The sequence below is a fragment of the Podarcis raffonei genome, chromosome 2, assembly GCF_027172205.1.
Source record: "Podarcis raffonei isolate rPodRaf1 chromosome 2, rPodRaf1.pri, whole genome shotgun sequence".
Classification (NCBI taxonomy): domain Eukaryota; kingdom Metazoa; phylum Chordata; class Lepidosauria; order Squamata; family Lacertidae; genus Podarcis; species Podarcis raffonei.
In genome coordinates, this window is record NC_070603.1 from 50,115,300 (window position 1) to 50,133,124 (window position 17,825).

The 17,825-nt window shown below is 40.2% G+C and overlaps 2 protein-coding genes across 10 annotated transcripts in view; one reads left to right on the forward strand and one right to left on the reverse strand.

Moving 5' to 3' along the window:
• Positions 1-17,825, forward strand: part of KCNIP1 (potassium voltage-gated channel interacting protein 1) — a 546,638-nt gene that overhangs the window by 113,829 nt on the left and 414,984 nt on the right. The window lies entirely within an intron of this gene.
• KCNMB1 (potassium calcium-activated channel subfamily M regulatory beta subunit 1) lies at positions 1,213-15,904 on the reverse strand. 2 transcript variants are annotated; one of them, XM_053376540.1, is made up of 5 exons: positions 15,732-15,904; positions 11,895-11,992; positions 8,034-8,203; positions 4,918-5,113; positions 1,213-1,503 (listed from the first exon to the last, which is right to left on the reverse strand). In XM_053376540.1, the coding sequence occupies exons 3-5, from the start codon at positions 8,168-8,170 to the stop codon at positions 1,219-1,221; spliced, it is 618 nt and encodes a 205-aa protein (XP_053232515.1). In that variant the 5' UTR covers positions 8,171-8,203; positions 11,895-11,992; positions 15,732-15,904; the 3' UTR covers positions 1,213-1,218. The 2 variants fall into 2 exon arrangements, with proteins under 2 accessions (XP_053232515.1, XP_053232514.1); XM_053376539.1 differs by lacking the exon at positions 11,895-11,992.

Here is a 17,825-nt window from a genome sequence, read left to right on the forward strand (position 1 = left end):
CCATGGTGCATCTGCAGCAGCAAACCAGAGGCCTTCATCTTCCCCAACTGCACAAAATGGGTATCTTCCATTTCAGTCAGTACAGTCAGAGCAGGTGCTGTAAGTCTCCAAAAGTTTGACTTCACCTCCAAAGGTGTACTCTTCCACTGTCTTCTGAGACAGATGGATGCCTATCAACCAACCATGACTGTACGATCTGAAACCCTGGAGAAATAAGGATTTCCCAGTAATGCTGGAAGAGTCCCCCACTAATAGCCTTGCTCTCCATTATGTCTTTGCCAAGGTTGCCTTTGGCCTGGTACTCAGACTCTGCTATTAAGAGGGCTCCATGTATATGCTTGTTATGGATTTAGGTAGCACATGAACACTTCAGTGAGCAATGAAGCTTTAAACATTAGCTTAATGCACAGGTAATGACAACAGCTGCAACAGTGCATTGTGGTAATTTACCAGTACATTGAGTTGCTTGTAGCGCTTGCTTTCAAAGCTGGTGAAGTTGCAATTTCAGCTGAATTTGGGGAAATCACTCGAAGCATCCATTGTGCTGCGCTATTTCAATGACTTTTGTTTGATTTGATCATTGCAAAAATCTTCATTGCTGAATTTTTTGGGGGGTGAAAATCTGTAAATTTTGATAATAAACCTGATTTGCAATGGGTGTTGAATAATTTTGGTTGCAAATGTCACATCCTGACAATATAACATTCATTTGGGTTTCTTTGGGGAGGAGGAGCAGATGGCAGGACATGAATGTTCTTCCATTTTCCACATTATGTTAAATAGCTTCTTTCTTTCTTTTTGTCATATTAATTAGTTTTAAAATCTAGCCCTCATAGTGTACAATGAAGGACTTGTGCCTATGCTTACATGGAAGTCTGTGCTAAGTTGGCCCAGAATAACTGGTGTTTTCAATCTGTAAAATGTTCTGAGTACCCACAGTTTCAACAGTAGTGTATGTGAGAATATAGCCAATTTCCTTGCCCAGCTTTCTGATCATAGAACAATTCAGAACTTGAAATATGAACAAAAACTGACTCTGCAAGTCTTATCTGATCAAAAGCAGTACAGTAATGTGTCTCATTTGGATGTCCTCCAGCTCTGAATCTTATCCGTGTCTCCTTTAAGCTTCCTACCTTGTTACTTCACAGTGAATAAACTTCAGAAATTGTTCACAGCTTGTCTTGGATATAGATGTGAATGTATATCCATTGGGACATTCTATATACCTGTTCTGTACTGTGGAGCTAAGAGTATAGAAAAATACTGACTTATTTTCACCAGGACAATAATCAGGACTCCACCAATCAACATCAGACTTGGCCAGACAAAAGTGAACAAAAGGAACTCTGGAAGATATTGTCTGTATAAAAGGACAGTGGCTTCTTGTCCTGATGGGTCATAATAACAATAAAACACCTGGGCTTCTGTGAAATTTTGTCTTACTTTTTCTACATTCTCTTGCACTGCAGTATAATTCTTCAGAGTCGGGGGGATGTAGGAGCACTGCAGAAACAAAACAAACCCCAGGAAACCAGTTAATCATAATTACTCAGTAACAGGAAAAGCAGTATGCTTACCAATATTGCTTTCTGGCAATAAGTGCCAGCTGTGAACTAGATCATTAATATACATATTATCATTACTTTTGTATAGAGAGAGGTGAACTTCCAAAAGCTTCCCTCAGAGTTTTACCTAACCTCTTTTGAAACGAAGTGGAAGAACTCAAGCAATCTGAGGACTAATTTCAGGAGTCACTCCCAAATGGATTATTGGTTCCTATGGCAATTGGGTGGGCAGGAATAGCTGTGGGGATGGAATTTGCCAGTAGATATGTTTTACCCAGCCAGCGGAGCACCTACTATAGGAAGGTGCTAGTTGGAGAAGACCTTCCCCTAAGTCACCACCAGACAAATCACTACCGGGCACAGTATAGTAGGGTTGGTGTCCCCTGATCTCAGGCAATGGGCTGGATTCTATGGAAGGAGCTGCTCTCTTGGACCACCTGGTCCTAAACTGTTCAGTGCCTTATAAGGCAGCAACAAAAACTTAACTCTGCTTGACAGCAAAGGCAACCAGTGATGCCTTTAGGATAGGTGTGTGAAAGAAGGTGTCGCTGAGAATCATAACCACCACATTTTGTAGTGCAAAAGTGTATCAAGGACTCTCTGGATTGCACTTTCAGTATTTCACCATAGTTAAATACACATAGAATTTACCCCTTTATTGATGTCTAATACAGAGTATCTGAGAACAGAATGATCTGCTGGGAATTATAACAATGGCTTACATTTCAGCCTTATTGTAAAAATTATTAAATGTTTGTGAAATGTTTTGAGGACTTGGGGGGAAATACAAAATAAATAACTATTAGACAAGAGTAACCAGTATGGGTGGGTGTTGGCACAGGCCACCCTTCTGAGAGTGGCATCACTGCTGCTTACCTGGATAGTGCAGTATAGGGCAGAGGGAAGGAGAGCTTGGTGTTGTCCAGGTGTACCAGCAGAGCTAACTCAGTGCTCCCATAGACCTAACCTCACCATTGCCCCGCTGTTGGGACAGTAGCTCTGTGGCACTGCCCTTCCATGTTACCCACCCCTACTAACACAGCTCAGTCACATAGAAGGGGAGAAAGGATGTCCAGAATTATGAAACTTTTGACAGTTGGAGCAAACCTGTTTCCTTGTGTAAGACAATCAGAAATTTTATTATAATAAGAAATTTATAATTTATCTAATTTTACTTGATTATGTATTAGAAATGGAGAAATATATAGCACTTCTAGTTTTGCCGCACAATTTAAGATCAATGAACTGCTCACTGTAGCATTTTATTTTATGTATGTTAAAAAAAAAAAGCTCTCTCCTGTATGTTAAACTGAAAAGTAGAACCAACAGCACCAACAATGTAATGGAGAACTATAAATCACTTACTTCAAAGATGTAATTCTAATATGAGCAAGTATTTCTGTGCAATCATATTTCTTTCTAAATGTCCTTGTGTGCCTGAGACAAAATACGTGAGCAACTATTGATGGCCTTGAAGCACAAGTTGAGCTTTCCATTAGGGAAATTTCCCATATTGTTAATTTGTCTAGGGAATTTTAGATATGCAATGTAAATAGGATTATTTCCTGCTAGACTATGAATTACCGTAAGACACTGAAACTAATAACAAATGCAGCTAAAAACAAACAAGTGAATGTGCAAAATAATTCTGTTTAAAATAGTAATTCCCTATTTGGAAAAGGTTTTATGGCTTCTCTTACATGACTCAAACTGAAGTTGTTTGGATATATTGTAGAAATGAGCAATTTTCTTCAGTTTTGCTTTGCTATTCTGACACTGTGAGAACCTTTCAGATGGGCTCCATTTGATTCCAACAGGAATTGTGAGTTTTAGAATGTCAGTAATGCTTTGTTTTTAAAAGCAAAAAATACCCCCTCACTCCGCTTCTTAGGTCCTATGATTTAGGAGTTATATCAGGTTTTTTCTGATATGGATAATTAAAAACACATATCTGACCCATAATTCATGTGTGTATGAATTATTTAAACATTCACTGCACATTTACAAAAAGCCAAAATGTTTTTAAATGGTTGTTGTTGTTATTTTAGTATTTTTTGAATGTCTTGTTGAATTTTAGACCAATACCTCTGCAAGAACTGCAGATTGATTCTGATATTTGATTTCCATTTCAAGTGAAAGTATTCAGGAATATGAAACTTCCAAAGCTGGAGACAAATCTGACCCAGGGGTCCGAATGGGCAAATCTATCAATTTCCATTTATCTGTTTCTCATCTTTGCAGTCTTAAGATCATTTCTCTGTTTTTCAGCATCAGTTTGCAATTTAAGTCCTTATGACAATTTAGCAGTCCACTAATGAGAATTTTTGTTAAGTTATACATGTTTGCACTGCTATTTTATGAATTGTGTGCTATGAGATATCTCAAAGTAATTTTAAAAATTGTATGCAATTTCCCCTAATATAATGCATTTTTTGTAAGTTGCTTTCAGTAATATATGCATTTAATGGTCACTATACCCCAGTTTTTTGTGTACATTACTTGGCCGGAGAAATACACTGCGAATTTTGGAAAAGTACAAATTATTAAAGATAGCTGTTTTTCAGATTATCTTTTATTTCTGAAAGTGCAAATTAGGTAGGTTCACCTTTAAATGTGAACTGCAGAGAATTTATCTCTTATCCATATAATAGTGGCTATGGCCAGAAGCATGTAGGCAATCCATGCAGCCAGTGTAATGTTTAAAAGCCTCTGGGCCCCTGTATTGGCCACATACAGTGCTTTTTTTCTGGGGGAGACGCAGGGGTATGCTTTCCCCTAAACATTTTGTGAATCTTTGTACTTTTGTCCATTTACTGTATTTATTTTTCCTGATTTGAACTATAAATAGGTGATTTTCTTGAGTCAAAATGAGAGTACCTCTAAACATTTTTATTTATTTATTTAGGAAAAACGTACTGGACACATATCTTCAGAATCAGCACAATTGTCATTTAGGCTATATATATACATATTGAGTGAGCAAGTAATGCATGCGGATTGTCTAGCGTAGCCCTGGGATATGGCAGATTTTGCCATCCCTGACCATAGTTTATAAATTCAGCATAATTAAAGGATTGTGTAATGTGGTAGAATAGAGGCTACTTTTTGCCTGCGGAAGCAGGGATAGATAAATTTTTGCTTGAATCTGTTTACATCTCACATCTAGCGTCACCTGGCCCAGGGTTAGGAACCTGTATCAGAGTCAGATTTCCTTGGGGAAATCTTTTACTTCTGTGTGACCAGGAGCAATGGCATTATGCCTATGCTATCTATATGTGCATTGGAGAATATCTGGATTTTGACATTGGTATGTAGATTTAATATCAAGATTTCTTATGAATATAACTCAAACCTTGGGGTTTCTGAACACGGTCTCCTCCTGGTGATAAAGCTTTACCACCTGCCCGACAGGTGTCAAATTGACCATGATGTCCAGACAAGGATATTGAAACTTATTTTCATCACTGGAGCCATCATTGAATGAACAGTGCTGCTGTTCCTTGATGCTGGCATTTTTCAGTTCGCATATACCTCTATTGGTCCAGACACTGCAAAAACAAATAAGACCCCCCTCCTGCTTTTAAATGCAGTACCACATATCACTGCTTTCAGAGTTATAGCCATGTACTTCAGCCCAGTACGACTTAAATATTCAACTACTTCATTCATTTCCATAGCATTTCAGGCTGAAGTCGGGCAAATATTTTAAAATGTCTCTTTTTGCAAATTATGCAGCAAGCAGTATTGTTAAGAAACTGAAGTTTAATGAATTATGTTGATGAATTCTATGGCAAAGTATGTAATTTAGACATTTTTCTCAGTGGTTCTCAAGCTTTTTTTTTTTCTGGGCTACAGTTTCAGAATAAAAATTTGCTCATGCCGCACCAAATTTTTAATTGATAAAAAATACATTGGGGGAAAAATAAACAACTTCTAGCAGTGCTTGATTTATAACATAGAACACAGCAACTTTATAATATGATCATGGGACATCCAGAAAATATAAAACAATGCAGCTGCATAAGAACATGGATCATTACCAAAATATAATTATAAAGAAGCATTTTAAATATGTACCTTAAGTATGTATACAAACTCAATGAGATATTTGAGCTTGCTTTTGCCGGCAATCTTATTTATATTAGGTCTAATTTGAGAACAAACTCATATCCTCATAAACACAAAGAAGTCTTCTTTTCTGTTCTTTCACATTTGTCAGAGTTGAAAATCCCTGTTCACAATAATATGTCATGGAGGATAGTAGAAGAATAGCCAATGCTCTTGAAGAGAGGCATGGCTGTATATAAAAAAATATTATTTTGCTACTATAATATTTCTTTTTTTATATATTGTCCTTGAATCTTCCCGCCTCACTTGCCATCCTCTCCTGCCACACCAGTATAGCGCACCACACCCTTTGTGAACCACTGATTTATCTAATAAATTATATTTTGAAATTATAGAAATTATCTTCATTCAGTACAACTACTTTTGAGATGAGGTTCAATTTACAACTGTGTTACAGCAGTGTGTAAATTGTGGTGTATGATATTCAGGTGCCTGTTAATGAACCTTTGCATCCTCAATTCTATATATGACTGTTGTCAACTGATAACAAACTGGGAGCAGTCTACATTCATTCATTCATTCATTCATTTAAATAAATTTATTTATTTAAATAAATAAATAAGGTTTCTTGTCTGGCCTTCACTATAAGGCTCCAGGGCAGGTTGCAGCAATAGAATATACGATTAGAAAACAAATAAAACCATTACAATGGGAATATACATAAAACTGTTCCAGGTGGAACAGAATATAAATTCAGTCAAAAATATGGGTCCCAGAAAATGAAACACCTTAACTGTCAAGAGCCCAAGGTAAAGAGGTATGCAAAGGTTTGTCAAGGTGCAAATGCAAGGGCTTATCTTGAGGCTTGTGGGTAGGCGTTGAGAAAAGGGCTTGGGGAGGAAATATCCCTTAATAAATGTGGTTGCTGCACATTTCTTTGCTGCCTTTTTCTAAAACAAAGGTAAAGGTAAAGGACCCCAGACAGTTAAGTCCAATGAAAGGCGACTATGGGGTACAGCGCTCATATCACTTTGCAGGCTGAGGGAGCCGGAGTTTGTTCACAGACAGCTTTCCAGGTCATGTGGCTAGCATAACCAAACTGCTTCTGGACACTGTGATGATTGCCAGAGCGCACAGAAACACCATATACCTTCCTGTTGCAGCGGTACCTATTTATCTACTTGCACTGCTGTGCTTTTGAACTGCTAGGTTGGTAGAAGCTAGGACAGAACAACAGGAGCTCACTCCATCATGTGGATTCGAACTGCCAACCTTCTGATCGGCAAGCCCAAGAGGCTCAGTGGTGTAGACCACAATATCACTTGCATCCCAACTTGCCTTTTTATAACCATATGTTACTGGCAGAGTTGAAAAAATCTAATATACATACATTCATCCCTGATTGTTTGGTTTCTGGTATTAGTCTCCTCTGCCCTCCCCTCCTAAAATCTGGCTGTTGTTAAATAAAGTTTTTATTATAGCAGTATTCCCTTACCTCCCAAAAAACAGATGCTACTCTAAGTTCTGGTGGAATTTCCTAAGTGCTGGTGGAATTTGCACAAATAGCTTTACTGTTTGAAAAAAGAGGGTGGGTGTGCATGGTATATGAAATGACAGTGCCAGGGTAAATTTAAGATAAGCTAATTCCTTTCTCAAAATATGCACAGTTCACTTCACTGGCTGTGCCCAATATTTGTTAGTTAACTGTGGCCAGCTTGAAACGTTATCACTGTCATAATGGGGAACACCATGACGGTTCTGATCTGAGCCATGACAGCAAGGATAAGCATATTTCCTTGCTCCAGAAGCTAAAGCGCCTGCCATTTAAGCAATTCCAAGTTAACTTCTCTGTAGACAGAAATTTGATTAGGCATATTTAGCAATGAAGGTCTGTTATGAATGGATAGTTAATGAACATCCTGCCTTAAGTGCTTCCTAAGTGAAATAGAATTTCAGTTCTTAGAACACATTAATGTCCAGAATTATCTATGGTTAGGCTGATGTACTTAATTCAGCCAGCCATGCAGTTGTGGGGAACACATTGTTCGCTTCCGCAATAAGAAGTGTGTGATATGGACATTTGGAAACATGTTTGTGTAGTTTCTCTTCCTCAATTTGAGAGGAAAGAATAATGGAAATTGCAGAGTGCTCGTCTTTGTGTGGCATGTTCCGCACACAACATACATTGTTTCACGTGGAGAGAAGCGCTGGCTCAATCTTCAAGATTGCAAATTTTATTACTGTCAATGTTTAAATCAGGCCTAGATCACAAAATTTAATATTCCAAATGGACTGGACCGGGCTGTGACACTGAGACCCAGAATGCATTCCACATGTTGGGATAGTCCCGAATGCTGAAGGAGGAAACCACATACATGCTTGCTCAAGAAGTTCAGTTACCTTTTATTGTATAAGGGTACAATGGTGATTCCGATAAAGAAATACATTATCACTGAGCATGCTACCATTCCCAAGCCCAGGCAGAGTGCTCTGGTCTCCCCTCGTTTCTGTGCTGTCACCGGCTTTTTCCCCAACATGATTTATGGTGATGGATTCTGTGGCCTTTATCTCTGTGTAAAAATAAAATAAATAACAGAAGCAATCAGTTTTACCATTGTGGTGGTTTAACATACTCAAGAACTCATCCTCATCTTGCAGAGCTTGGATAATTTGTGGTTTTTTAAAAAAATCTACGCATTCTTCTTTTCTGAGAAGCAAAACTCCAAAAGAAACCCAGTAGCATGTGGAAAGCAATTCACTGAATGAATTTTGCATATTCAGGGATAATATTAAAATCCAAATTTCAGATACTCAGACTAATATATATCTATGTTTGTGTGTGACTTAATTGCCTGTCACATACTGTTTGGTTAATTTTGGAGTTTTACTGCACATACAAAGCTGGTCTGGTATGCTTTGTTTGTGGAAGCAGCAGGCATATCAGGGGCAGATGCATGTTGTCTTTTTATTTGTTGTAGTGGTCAGTGGTTCACATCTCATTCATTGGCTGCTTCATGGGGCTTGTATACTGTTACTTTAGAGTGCTTGATTCAACACTGCTAGAATTAGAAAGTGCAGGTGAATATGACTCATTTTCAGTGTTCACCTGCACCTGTGGGCCAAAATGGGTGTGATATTAATTGCTTGACATGTTTTTAAAGCATTTCAAGGAAAGTTCCCATAAGTTCCAATAAATATATCTAAACAACTCTCCCTTGAAAGGCAAGTTGCAGCTTCTGTGATTTTTGTTGGGACTTTGGCATGGAGTGAAAGAGTCAACTTATTTGCTTTCCACTCCCATTGTCCTGCAGCTCCTCAAGCTTCTCCTAACATGACACCCCCCAAAAAAACCCTCCAGGTATGTTAACTGCATTCACACATTTGTTTTCTAGGCTGTCCCTATGAACAAAGGGATATCTATTCTTAATGGGCATTTACTTGATGCATGTGGTGTTGATTGGGGTAACATGGTTCATTGTGATTCACCTAAGGCTTGATTTTTTTCACTTGAACTAAGCCTTTTCAGTGTCTCAGTGTCATCTAAGCACTAAAGCTATTTATAGCTATGGTGGGTATACTTGTGCAGAGAATCTGCCAGCAGCCTCTAATGCATTAACTACCATGTCATTTAAACCTGCTGTGAACAGAGTTAGACAAAATACATCCAGCCAACAGAAGCAGTTGTATAATTTCCATTACAGCCATAGGAATAATACATACTGGCACCTCTCTTGGGTTATATTTTGCTTGTGCCAGCTCCAGGCACAGTAACTGAGTGCTCTTCTTTTGGATTTGGATGTGGGGTAAGTAAGTTCTGCATTAATATTTCTACCAGAAATGATTCCCGGTGTCTCTGTCATTGCCTCCTCCACTTTGGCAAAGGAAGGTGGTGGCATAAAAGGAAAGTTATGGTATTTCCTCTAAAGCAGTAAAGGGATAAGGAGAGAGAGATATGTGACCTCTCTCCCCTATTGTTTTATGAGGGAGGACAGCCACTTGTGTCTTGGTGCAGCTGCTCTCTCTGTCAAATGAGTTGCTTTGATGAAATGGGGAAAGCTTTCAACTCCAGCCTGTTGCTGCATGGAGCAGCCTTTAGTGCTTTTCTGCAAATTGGGCTGCCTTTGAACATTCTTTTGAAAACTTCAGCTAGTTCAAAATGCAGCTTCAATGGTTAAGGCAGGCATAGGCAAACTCCGGCCCTCCGGCTGTTTGGGACTACAGTTCCCATCATCCCTAACAGGACCAGTGGTCAGGGATGATGGGAATTGTAGTCCCAAACATCTGGAGGGCTGGAGTTTGCCTATACCTGGATTAAGGGATTAAGCAGGTGGCGCTGTGAGTTAAACCACAGAGCCTAGAGCTTGCTGATCAGAAGGTCAGCGGTTCGAATCCCCGCAACGGGGTGAGCTCCCATTGCTCGGTCCCTGCTCCTGCCAACCTAGCAGTTCGAAAGCACATCAAAGTGCAAGTAGATAAATACCGTAGGTAATGCTCCGGTGGGAAGGTAAACAGCGTTTCCATGTGCTGCTCTGGTTCGCCAGAAGCGGCTTAGTCATGCTGGCCACATGACCCGGAAGCTGTACGCCGGCTCCCTCGGCCAATAAAGTGAGATGAGCGCCGCAACCCCAGAGTCGGCCACGACTGGACCTAATGGCCAGGGGCCCCTTTACCTAATTATACATTATCAACCACCACCACCACATTGGTGACCAGACTATTTCTCAACTTATCTCAAAGTGCTGGTGGTACTACCTTCTTAAAGCTCTAGTTTACAGTGGTACCTCGGGTTACAGACGCTTCAGGTTACAGACGCTTCAGGTTACAGACTCCGCTAACCCAGAAATAGTACCTCGGGTTAAGAACTTTGCTTCAGGATGAGAACAGAAATCGCACAGCTGCAACAGGAGGCCCCATTAGCTAAAGTGGTACCTCAGGTTAAGAACAATTTCAGGTTAAGAACGGACGTCCAGAACGAATTAAGTTCTTAACCCAAGGTACCACTGTACATAGTTAGGAACAAAAGTTCTGCAAGGGAAACCTGCTCATGTACAGAGATTATCGTCATCAGAAGGCTTACTCAGTGCTGGTGACTTATTTATGGATTTCTTTTCCCTGTGAGGCTCACCTAATATGAACACTGATATCTTTTTGGTGCCAGGCAGGGGTGTAGCATGGGTGTGTGTGGGACTGTGGCCCTGGGTGCACCGTTTTTAGGGGGCATGAACCAGGTGCCCCCACACAGGGATCTCCATTTCACCCTGCCTGCTGCCAAGGATCTCTGGGCCCCAGAGCCCAGCCTGGTCTCATTCCCACATCCCCAACCCACTCACAGATTTGCCTGCCAAGAGCTGCATGAGCAGGCCAGGCTCCTCCCTGCATGAGCAGGCAGGAGGTACAATATGGTCCCGCATGGCTCGAGTAGTGAGGGCTGGGCTGGTGCACAGGCTCCGTGAATCCCCTGTACCCTGTGTGCGCCCACCTGGCAGCATTAGCCGTGAGGACTGGGCAGGCTCAGTGGATTCTGTTCACACCTCCAACCCCCACCCCCGTTCGGCACGCATGTGCGGGCAAATGACGCAACACTGCTGGTGCCAGGCCAAGGCCTTTAAAATGCTTTACTAGGCTTTTAGTTGTTAAAATTGGGTATTTCTTTATTGCTACCAATGCTGTATCTGCCACAATATGCTTTTTTGTTGTTCTCAAGTTTTAGATTTGTGTGTGTGTGTGGGAGAGAGAGAGAGGGAGAGAGTTATGAAAGCAGTCCTAGGAAGATCCCGTGCATTTTGGTTTAAATATCATAGATCTTTGAAATGGTTCAGTGATATATTGTTGTCTCATGTGGTATTATTCCATCATTTCAAGATTGCTTAGAAATTAGTATACAATGCCTTAACAAGATCGTGTCTCTCTAAAGCTCACATGAGTTTTGCTACTCGAAGAGATAAGTACTAACACTTTCTTTTTCTGGTGCATTGTACTTCTAGGTTAGCAGAAAAAGCTAGAAATGTTGAGATAATGTTGACTGTTCTCAGGGTAACAAAACTTTCCATCTTTCTAGGGACTGGGTTAGTTTTATCTAGAAGCAAAATATTTTTAATCGCAGCATTCAGCAGCTTCATTAACTGTGAAGTGTTGAGTTTTGCAAAGTTGACATAGCAGAAGAGAAAGTTTGAAGGGAAGGAATTCATTGCGATTCAGACACAGTCCCTCGGTATTTTCAAGAACCAGTCATCATCTTGAAAAAAACATGAGCCGCCATACCTGATTACTAAGGTTTTCAGCAGTGATGGACATTCCTATAACCATGTAGATGCAAGTCCTTTAGAATGACATTGTAAGGCAGATGTTCTCTGTTGGGCCTATGAGGAGGGGAATAAAGAGGATATGAAATAAGAAGAGAAAATAATAGATTTTGTATTCATTTCTTCTTCCTGTGCCCCCTGGTGCCCCCTCAATCTACTCAGGAAGTTTGGGGACCCCCCCAAACAGGTTTAGAAGTTGTATGGGGTCATGTGGTGTTAGTTATGCATAGTTATAGACAAGGCCATCCTGTCCAGGAAGCAGATTGAGGCAGCCACCTCAGTTAGCAGAATCCAAGGAATGCTTCTGTGTGATCTCACCAGATCCTGGAAGCCACAACCACACCACCCCAACATCCCTGGTTGTGGACCTTAAAGTCCTTTCCAGTTCTGCAATATGGTCACCTTACCTTAAGCCACCCATGTAGGCCTAATCCCACTTTTATGGATATTTATCCAACTCTGTCTTCTGATTTATTTATTTAAATGTATACAGGGCTTTTCACCATCTATATTACCAAGTGGCTTACAACAATAAAATATGCAAAGTTTAAAATCTAAGTTGAACCTTCTAGAGTTAAACCCAACTGATTTTCAAACCCTGTCAAGGAAACTCAGAGACAGAAAATTAAAGCAGTGCAGGAAGACAGTGATGAGTCTGAACACTGGGAGGATGCCCTAAGCCTGACTTTAGAATCACCATATCAGGATGTCCACATAGTGGGAAATACTAGAGTGGAGGGGGGGGGGAAATACCTACACTGCTACATTCTTCTTCATAATCATCATCATCATTATTATTATTATTTCTTGAATTTGGATACAGCCCTATACCCACAGGTCTCAGGGTGGTTTACAGGATAAAATCACAATATAAAACTACAAAACACATAATCAAAATAGAAACAGAAACAAACCAATAACCCCCATTTTAAAAGGGCATTGGATGTGAATCAGCCAAAGGCCTCTTTAAAGAGGAATGTTTTTGCCTGGTGCCTAAAGGTGTATAATGATGGCGCCAGGTGCCACCCTCCAGAGCTCTTGTGGAGAAGGCACACAAAGAAGGGCCTCAGAAGATGATCTCAGGTGTTAGACAAAAATCCAGTTCACTTTCAGGGAGGAGGAAGAGGTCCTCACTTCTGCAAGCATGGCACCCAGATGCAAATCTGCTGCCCCTCCTGAAGTGCCACCTGAGGCAACTGCCTCAGAAAGTCCTGAGGTAGCACAGGCCTTGGTGGTGAAGCACCAGGAAATACAAGGGTTATGTACCCCTCAGTCACCACTGCTTGGCTCTGCATCAAATGGTCCCCCAACTGCTCCCATCAAGCCTTAGGACCCTGCAGGTGGAAAAGTGGCTTGGGTTGATAATGGAGCAGTTTCCCATCCCCACCAATATACACTGTTGTTCTCTTTCAAACACCCCTCCAGGTACAGCTGCTCCTGAACAAAACAAAACAAAATGAAAGACTGGTTTTGTAATGCGTGACACATGCAGCCAGATCCAAAGCACAAGTTTGCATGCTCTTCCTTGTATGCATACATTCTGTTAACTTTGCTAGTTTATACTGACAGAACAATTCATGGTCTGCTCATTCCTGTGTCTAAGTTTAGTGCACGTACACAAATGGTTTAGCAATCCTACAAATTAACTTTCTGCTCAGCTGCTGGGGGGCGCTTTTTGTTGTTGAAATTATATAAATTGATTGAATTTAAAATATCAACAGAGAGTTTAAATAGAACCTCATTCCCAAGCTTTGGGTTTGTGCATATGAATACAATGTGGAATTTAAGGCAATGAAAGAATAATGTCTGTGATGAAAACCCTAAATGTACATTGGGGTAATTTCAGTTCTGACTTAGAGACAAGCTTGTATTTTAGTAAATCAGCTGAAGCAATGTTAAAAGAAGCAATGCTGAAAGCTCCAAAGCTACATCTAGAGACTTTGAATCCTAAACTTTTTGTGGCCTTGCTGAATGTTGCTGGGTTTGGGAATTATTGTTTATGCATGTTGTATGTAATCATGGAACTCTGCTGCTACTCATGATAATCTTCATATTATGCTTGACCTGCGGGTTCAGCTTCTATGGTGGATTTTAACTTTTAGATACAGAGTTCTATTTTTCTCCAGAGGAAATCCATTTCCTGTGGTAGTTCTTTTCAGTGAAGTCTCTGGTTGTAGGGCAAGAACTACCATAGTTTTCGCCCTATAGGATGCACTTTTTCCCCTCCAAAAATGAAGGGGAAATCTGTGTGTGTCCTATGGGTCGAATGCAGGCTTTCGCTGAAGCGTGGAGAGCGAGAGGGGTCAGTGCGCTCTCCACGCTTCAGGAAGCACTTTCCCCCCCTCTCACTCTCCACGCTTCAGGAAGCTATCAGCAAGCCTGGGGAGCCTGCAGGAGTTCCCGCAGGGCTCCCAAGGCTGCGGATAGCAGTTTGCTGCCCGGAGCGCGGGGCGCGCTGAATCAGAGCGCCCCACGCTTCGGGCAGATATCCACGGCTGGGGGAGGAAATAATTTTTCCCCCTTTATTTCCCCCCCCCAAAAAACTAGGTGCATCCTATGGGCCGGTGCGTCCTATAGGGCGAAAAATACGGCACTTGAATTTCTGCAAGTCAGCCTCATAGGGCTGCAGATTGTTGGGGATGTGGGGACTTCACAAGCCATGTCAATCTTCAAGTCAGCAAAGTTATGCATGACCTACAGTCATAACATGAGGGATAAAGGAGAATTTATTTCTGTAACCTATTTGAATCAAAGCTCAGTACATACTCCCTTGAGTTCTCCTCCATAAATTTGTTATGTGAATTGTTACCTTGTAGGTGCTGTCTGGTGATGCTGTCCTAGAAATAAATCTTAAGTGACACAAGATGGGAAGAATAACACAGGGCCTCTGTAAACAGACACAACAATTACTTTTGTAGACAAAATAACATGGAGCCATGAAGGTGTGTTTGTAACTTTCAGACACTTTGAAGAAGGACAGCAAACTTCATTTCTGCTTTTTTAAACTTTGTTTCTTTTATTCTTTGCCTCCTGGTTTGGCTTTTCTTTGTGTTTGTCTTGTTTTGGGTTGGTATTGCATAGTTTTCCCACTGAGTGCTTTATTTTGTTTTGTTTTATAATTTGATATGATTTCCTGCAATAAATGTTATCAGGATTATTCACATGTGACTTTTTGGGTTTCTTTATTTAATCTCTTAACCCATTCTATCACAAAAGCTCTAAGATACATGTAATAAAAATGTGTCTTTTAATGAAAAGCAAAACAACGCAAACAAACTTCTAAAGTGGCTCTTGGTTCATTCCCAGCCATGAAAGGGCTTTTTCCATTTAGTATTCTTAACCAAAAATTAATGACTACAAATCCACAGAAAAAATAAACTAGGAATGGGCATATCAAATTCACTGAATTCCTTGAGAAAAATTCGTTGCTGAAGCAAAGGATATTCATTTAGATGAAGCTAGAGCACTGACCCTCACAATGATGCCTTCACACTGTGCAGTTCACAAGATCTTAGCATATATTATTCACTTTATTTCCCCCCGGTCCCTATATAATTTTTATAAGCAAAGGATTCAATGAAACATTTCCTCCTGTGACTTTTTTTGTCCATTATTCAAAAATTGATTTATTTTTTTTGTCCTTTGCTATCTGCAATATTTCTGAAATGTGTTTGCTATCTAGATGGGGTGGGGATGCTTCAGGAAATTTAGAATTGTTCTGTTAAAACACTCACACACCAAAACTACAGCAAAGGATTGCAAACAGGTAAACAAACTTCTCTGAAATATTACTTACAATTGCAGGGAATTGGTAAAGTCTTTGCCCAGAAGGTCTTGTGTTCATAATGTTTTTGACATATCCCGAGTCTGTTCCATATTAGCAATCAAGCAGCAGCAAATCCACAGCTGAAAAAACTACATTACACGAAACTTCCTTGCCCTGATTGCTGGGACTGGACTTTTAGCTTAGCTCACTTATTATGAGATTTCTGTTACCATAAATGGTAAGGTATGGAAGTGTGCAGTCTTTTAAAGATTAATTGCTGCAGACTCTAAGCTGACCCACAGTGTTATGAACAACTCCAACCTAGGGCCCTATTTTCATTTGTACTAAATACAATAGATCTCTAAAAGATGCTTATTTGGGGGTACCTGTGTCAAATTATTGTATATTGGTTTCCTCCATTAAATGAAAATATATTTTCAAACATGAATTTTAAGTTAGATCTTGTGTGGTGTGTGTATAAAATAAATATTCCTGCAGAATCATAACCAGGTTATAATTTTGCATCATTGTAATGAGAATTGTGTTTAATTATGCATTGCTATAAATCCGAGTAATAAAGATTGAATAAAGATCAGAATATGAAATTGTTAGATCCAGAGAAAGTTTTTCTTTCATTGCTGTCTCCGGAATTACTTTCTGCTCCTGAGAGCACACCCTGAACAGTGGGAGACACTAAAAAATAAGCAAATGGCAAAAAGAGGGACTTAGATTTAGATTCAGATGTTCCTTCAAGGCTGGGTCAAAGGTTTGCCCAAATTCAGTATTAGCTCTTATATCCTTGTTGCTATACTCTTTTCCAGTTAGGGGAAATGTCTAGTTATTGCAAAATCTTTCTAATGAGAAAACAGATCCAGATGTTCGGCAAGAGGTGCATAAAAACCTCTTCAACTATGGGGAGACACTCACACCTTAAAAGTAATTGGCTTCATACCTTTAAAACGTTAGCTTTCCAAAGATTTCCTTCTCTATCTAAGGAAGAAAGGAACAGGGCTAAAACTATTGTGGGGATTTAGGTTACTAAGTCCCTATGCTTTGCTAGTTCAAGGCTGGGTATTTAAAGGGAGTCTCAAAGAGCCGTTTGTGTGTGTCAATGGGTGCAAATGTTGATGCAAAGGGCCTTGATTGGTCATAGTTAATGCTATACCTTGGAGTTTAAGTTAGTGGTGGAAATAAGATTTTGGATACTAAAAAAAATCAGTGGGAATCTTTCAAACAAGAATCCCATTTTTTAAAAAAGAAAACATCCCTCCTAGAGCCATGTGTGCTACTGTAAAGTGTGTGCTGCTTTCATGGTGGGGCCACTGGTGGGGCCACTGGTGACCATCATTGTTGGTTTTTAAAACCACTATTGTTTATTGTTTAAAGCTATGCTGAGTACTCCATATGTTCCTAGCTGTTTGCTGTAAGATGTGCGTTGCTTGTTGAAATCCCAATAGTAGTGCAAATGTGGTTGCATAGATGAGCATTGGTGCAATCCTGCCGCAATTTTGTTGGCCACAGAGACTTCTAAGAGGTGCTGCTGAGCTCCGCAGAGGGGTTCAGGTCACAGAATGTTCACAATTCTTTTATGGTTGTCAAGTGGGGACATGGCTACCTCCTTGCCTGACTTCTGAATCGGTAATAGCTGCAAATAATTCTTCAGTAGCCTCTGCTGGGGGAAATATGTTTGTCTTGAATTGTTCGTATTTATGTTGCACTAGCTGTATGCATGACACTTAAATCTTGCAATATAAAATATTGCATGGGGGGAAAGAGCAGAGAAGCAGTGGCAGGGGTAAATGGAGCAAAAGGGGGAAACAGAAGCTTTGAACTTGCCCATCAACAGTTAGCAGCAGTTGGTAACCAGTCACCTGGTGTCTTCCCCACTATGGTGAGATGTATTCTACATCCATCTAAATTGCAGAAGTCATTTCTAAATTTGCAACTATACATCCAAATTGCCATATGCAAATTTCATGCATATTTCCTATTTTGACCTCTTTTTGGCAATGCATAACTGGCCACCCTATGAATAGCAACAGTAGGTGGAAGTCACTGGCTCCTCTATATTAAAGGAGAATTGGGGAAACTGCAACTTAATTCATCCTGCACAGCCCATACTAA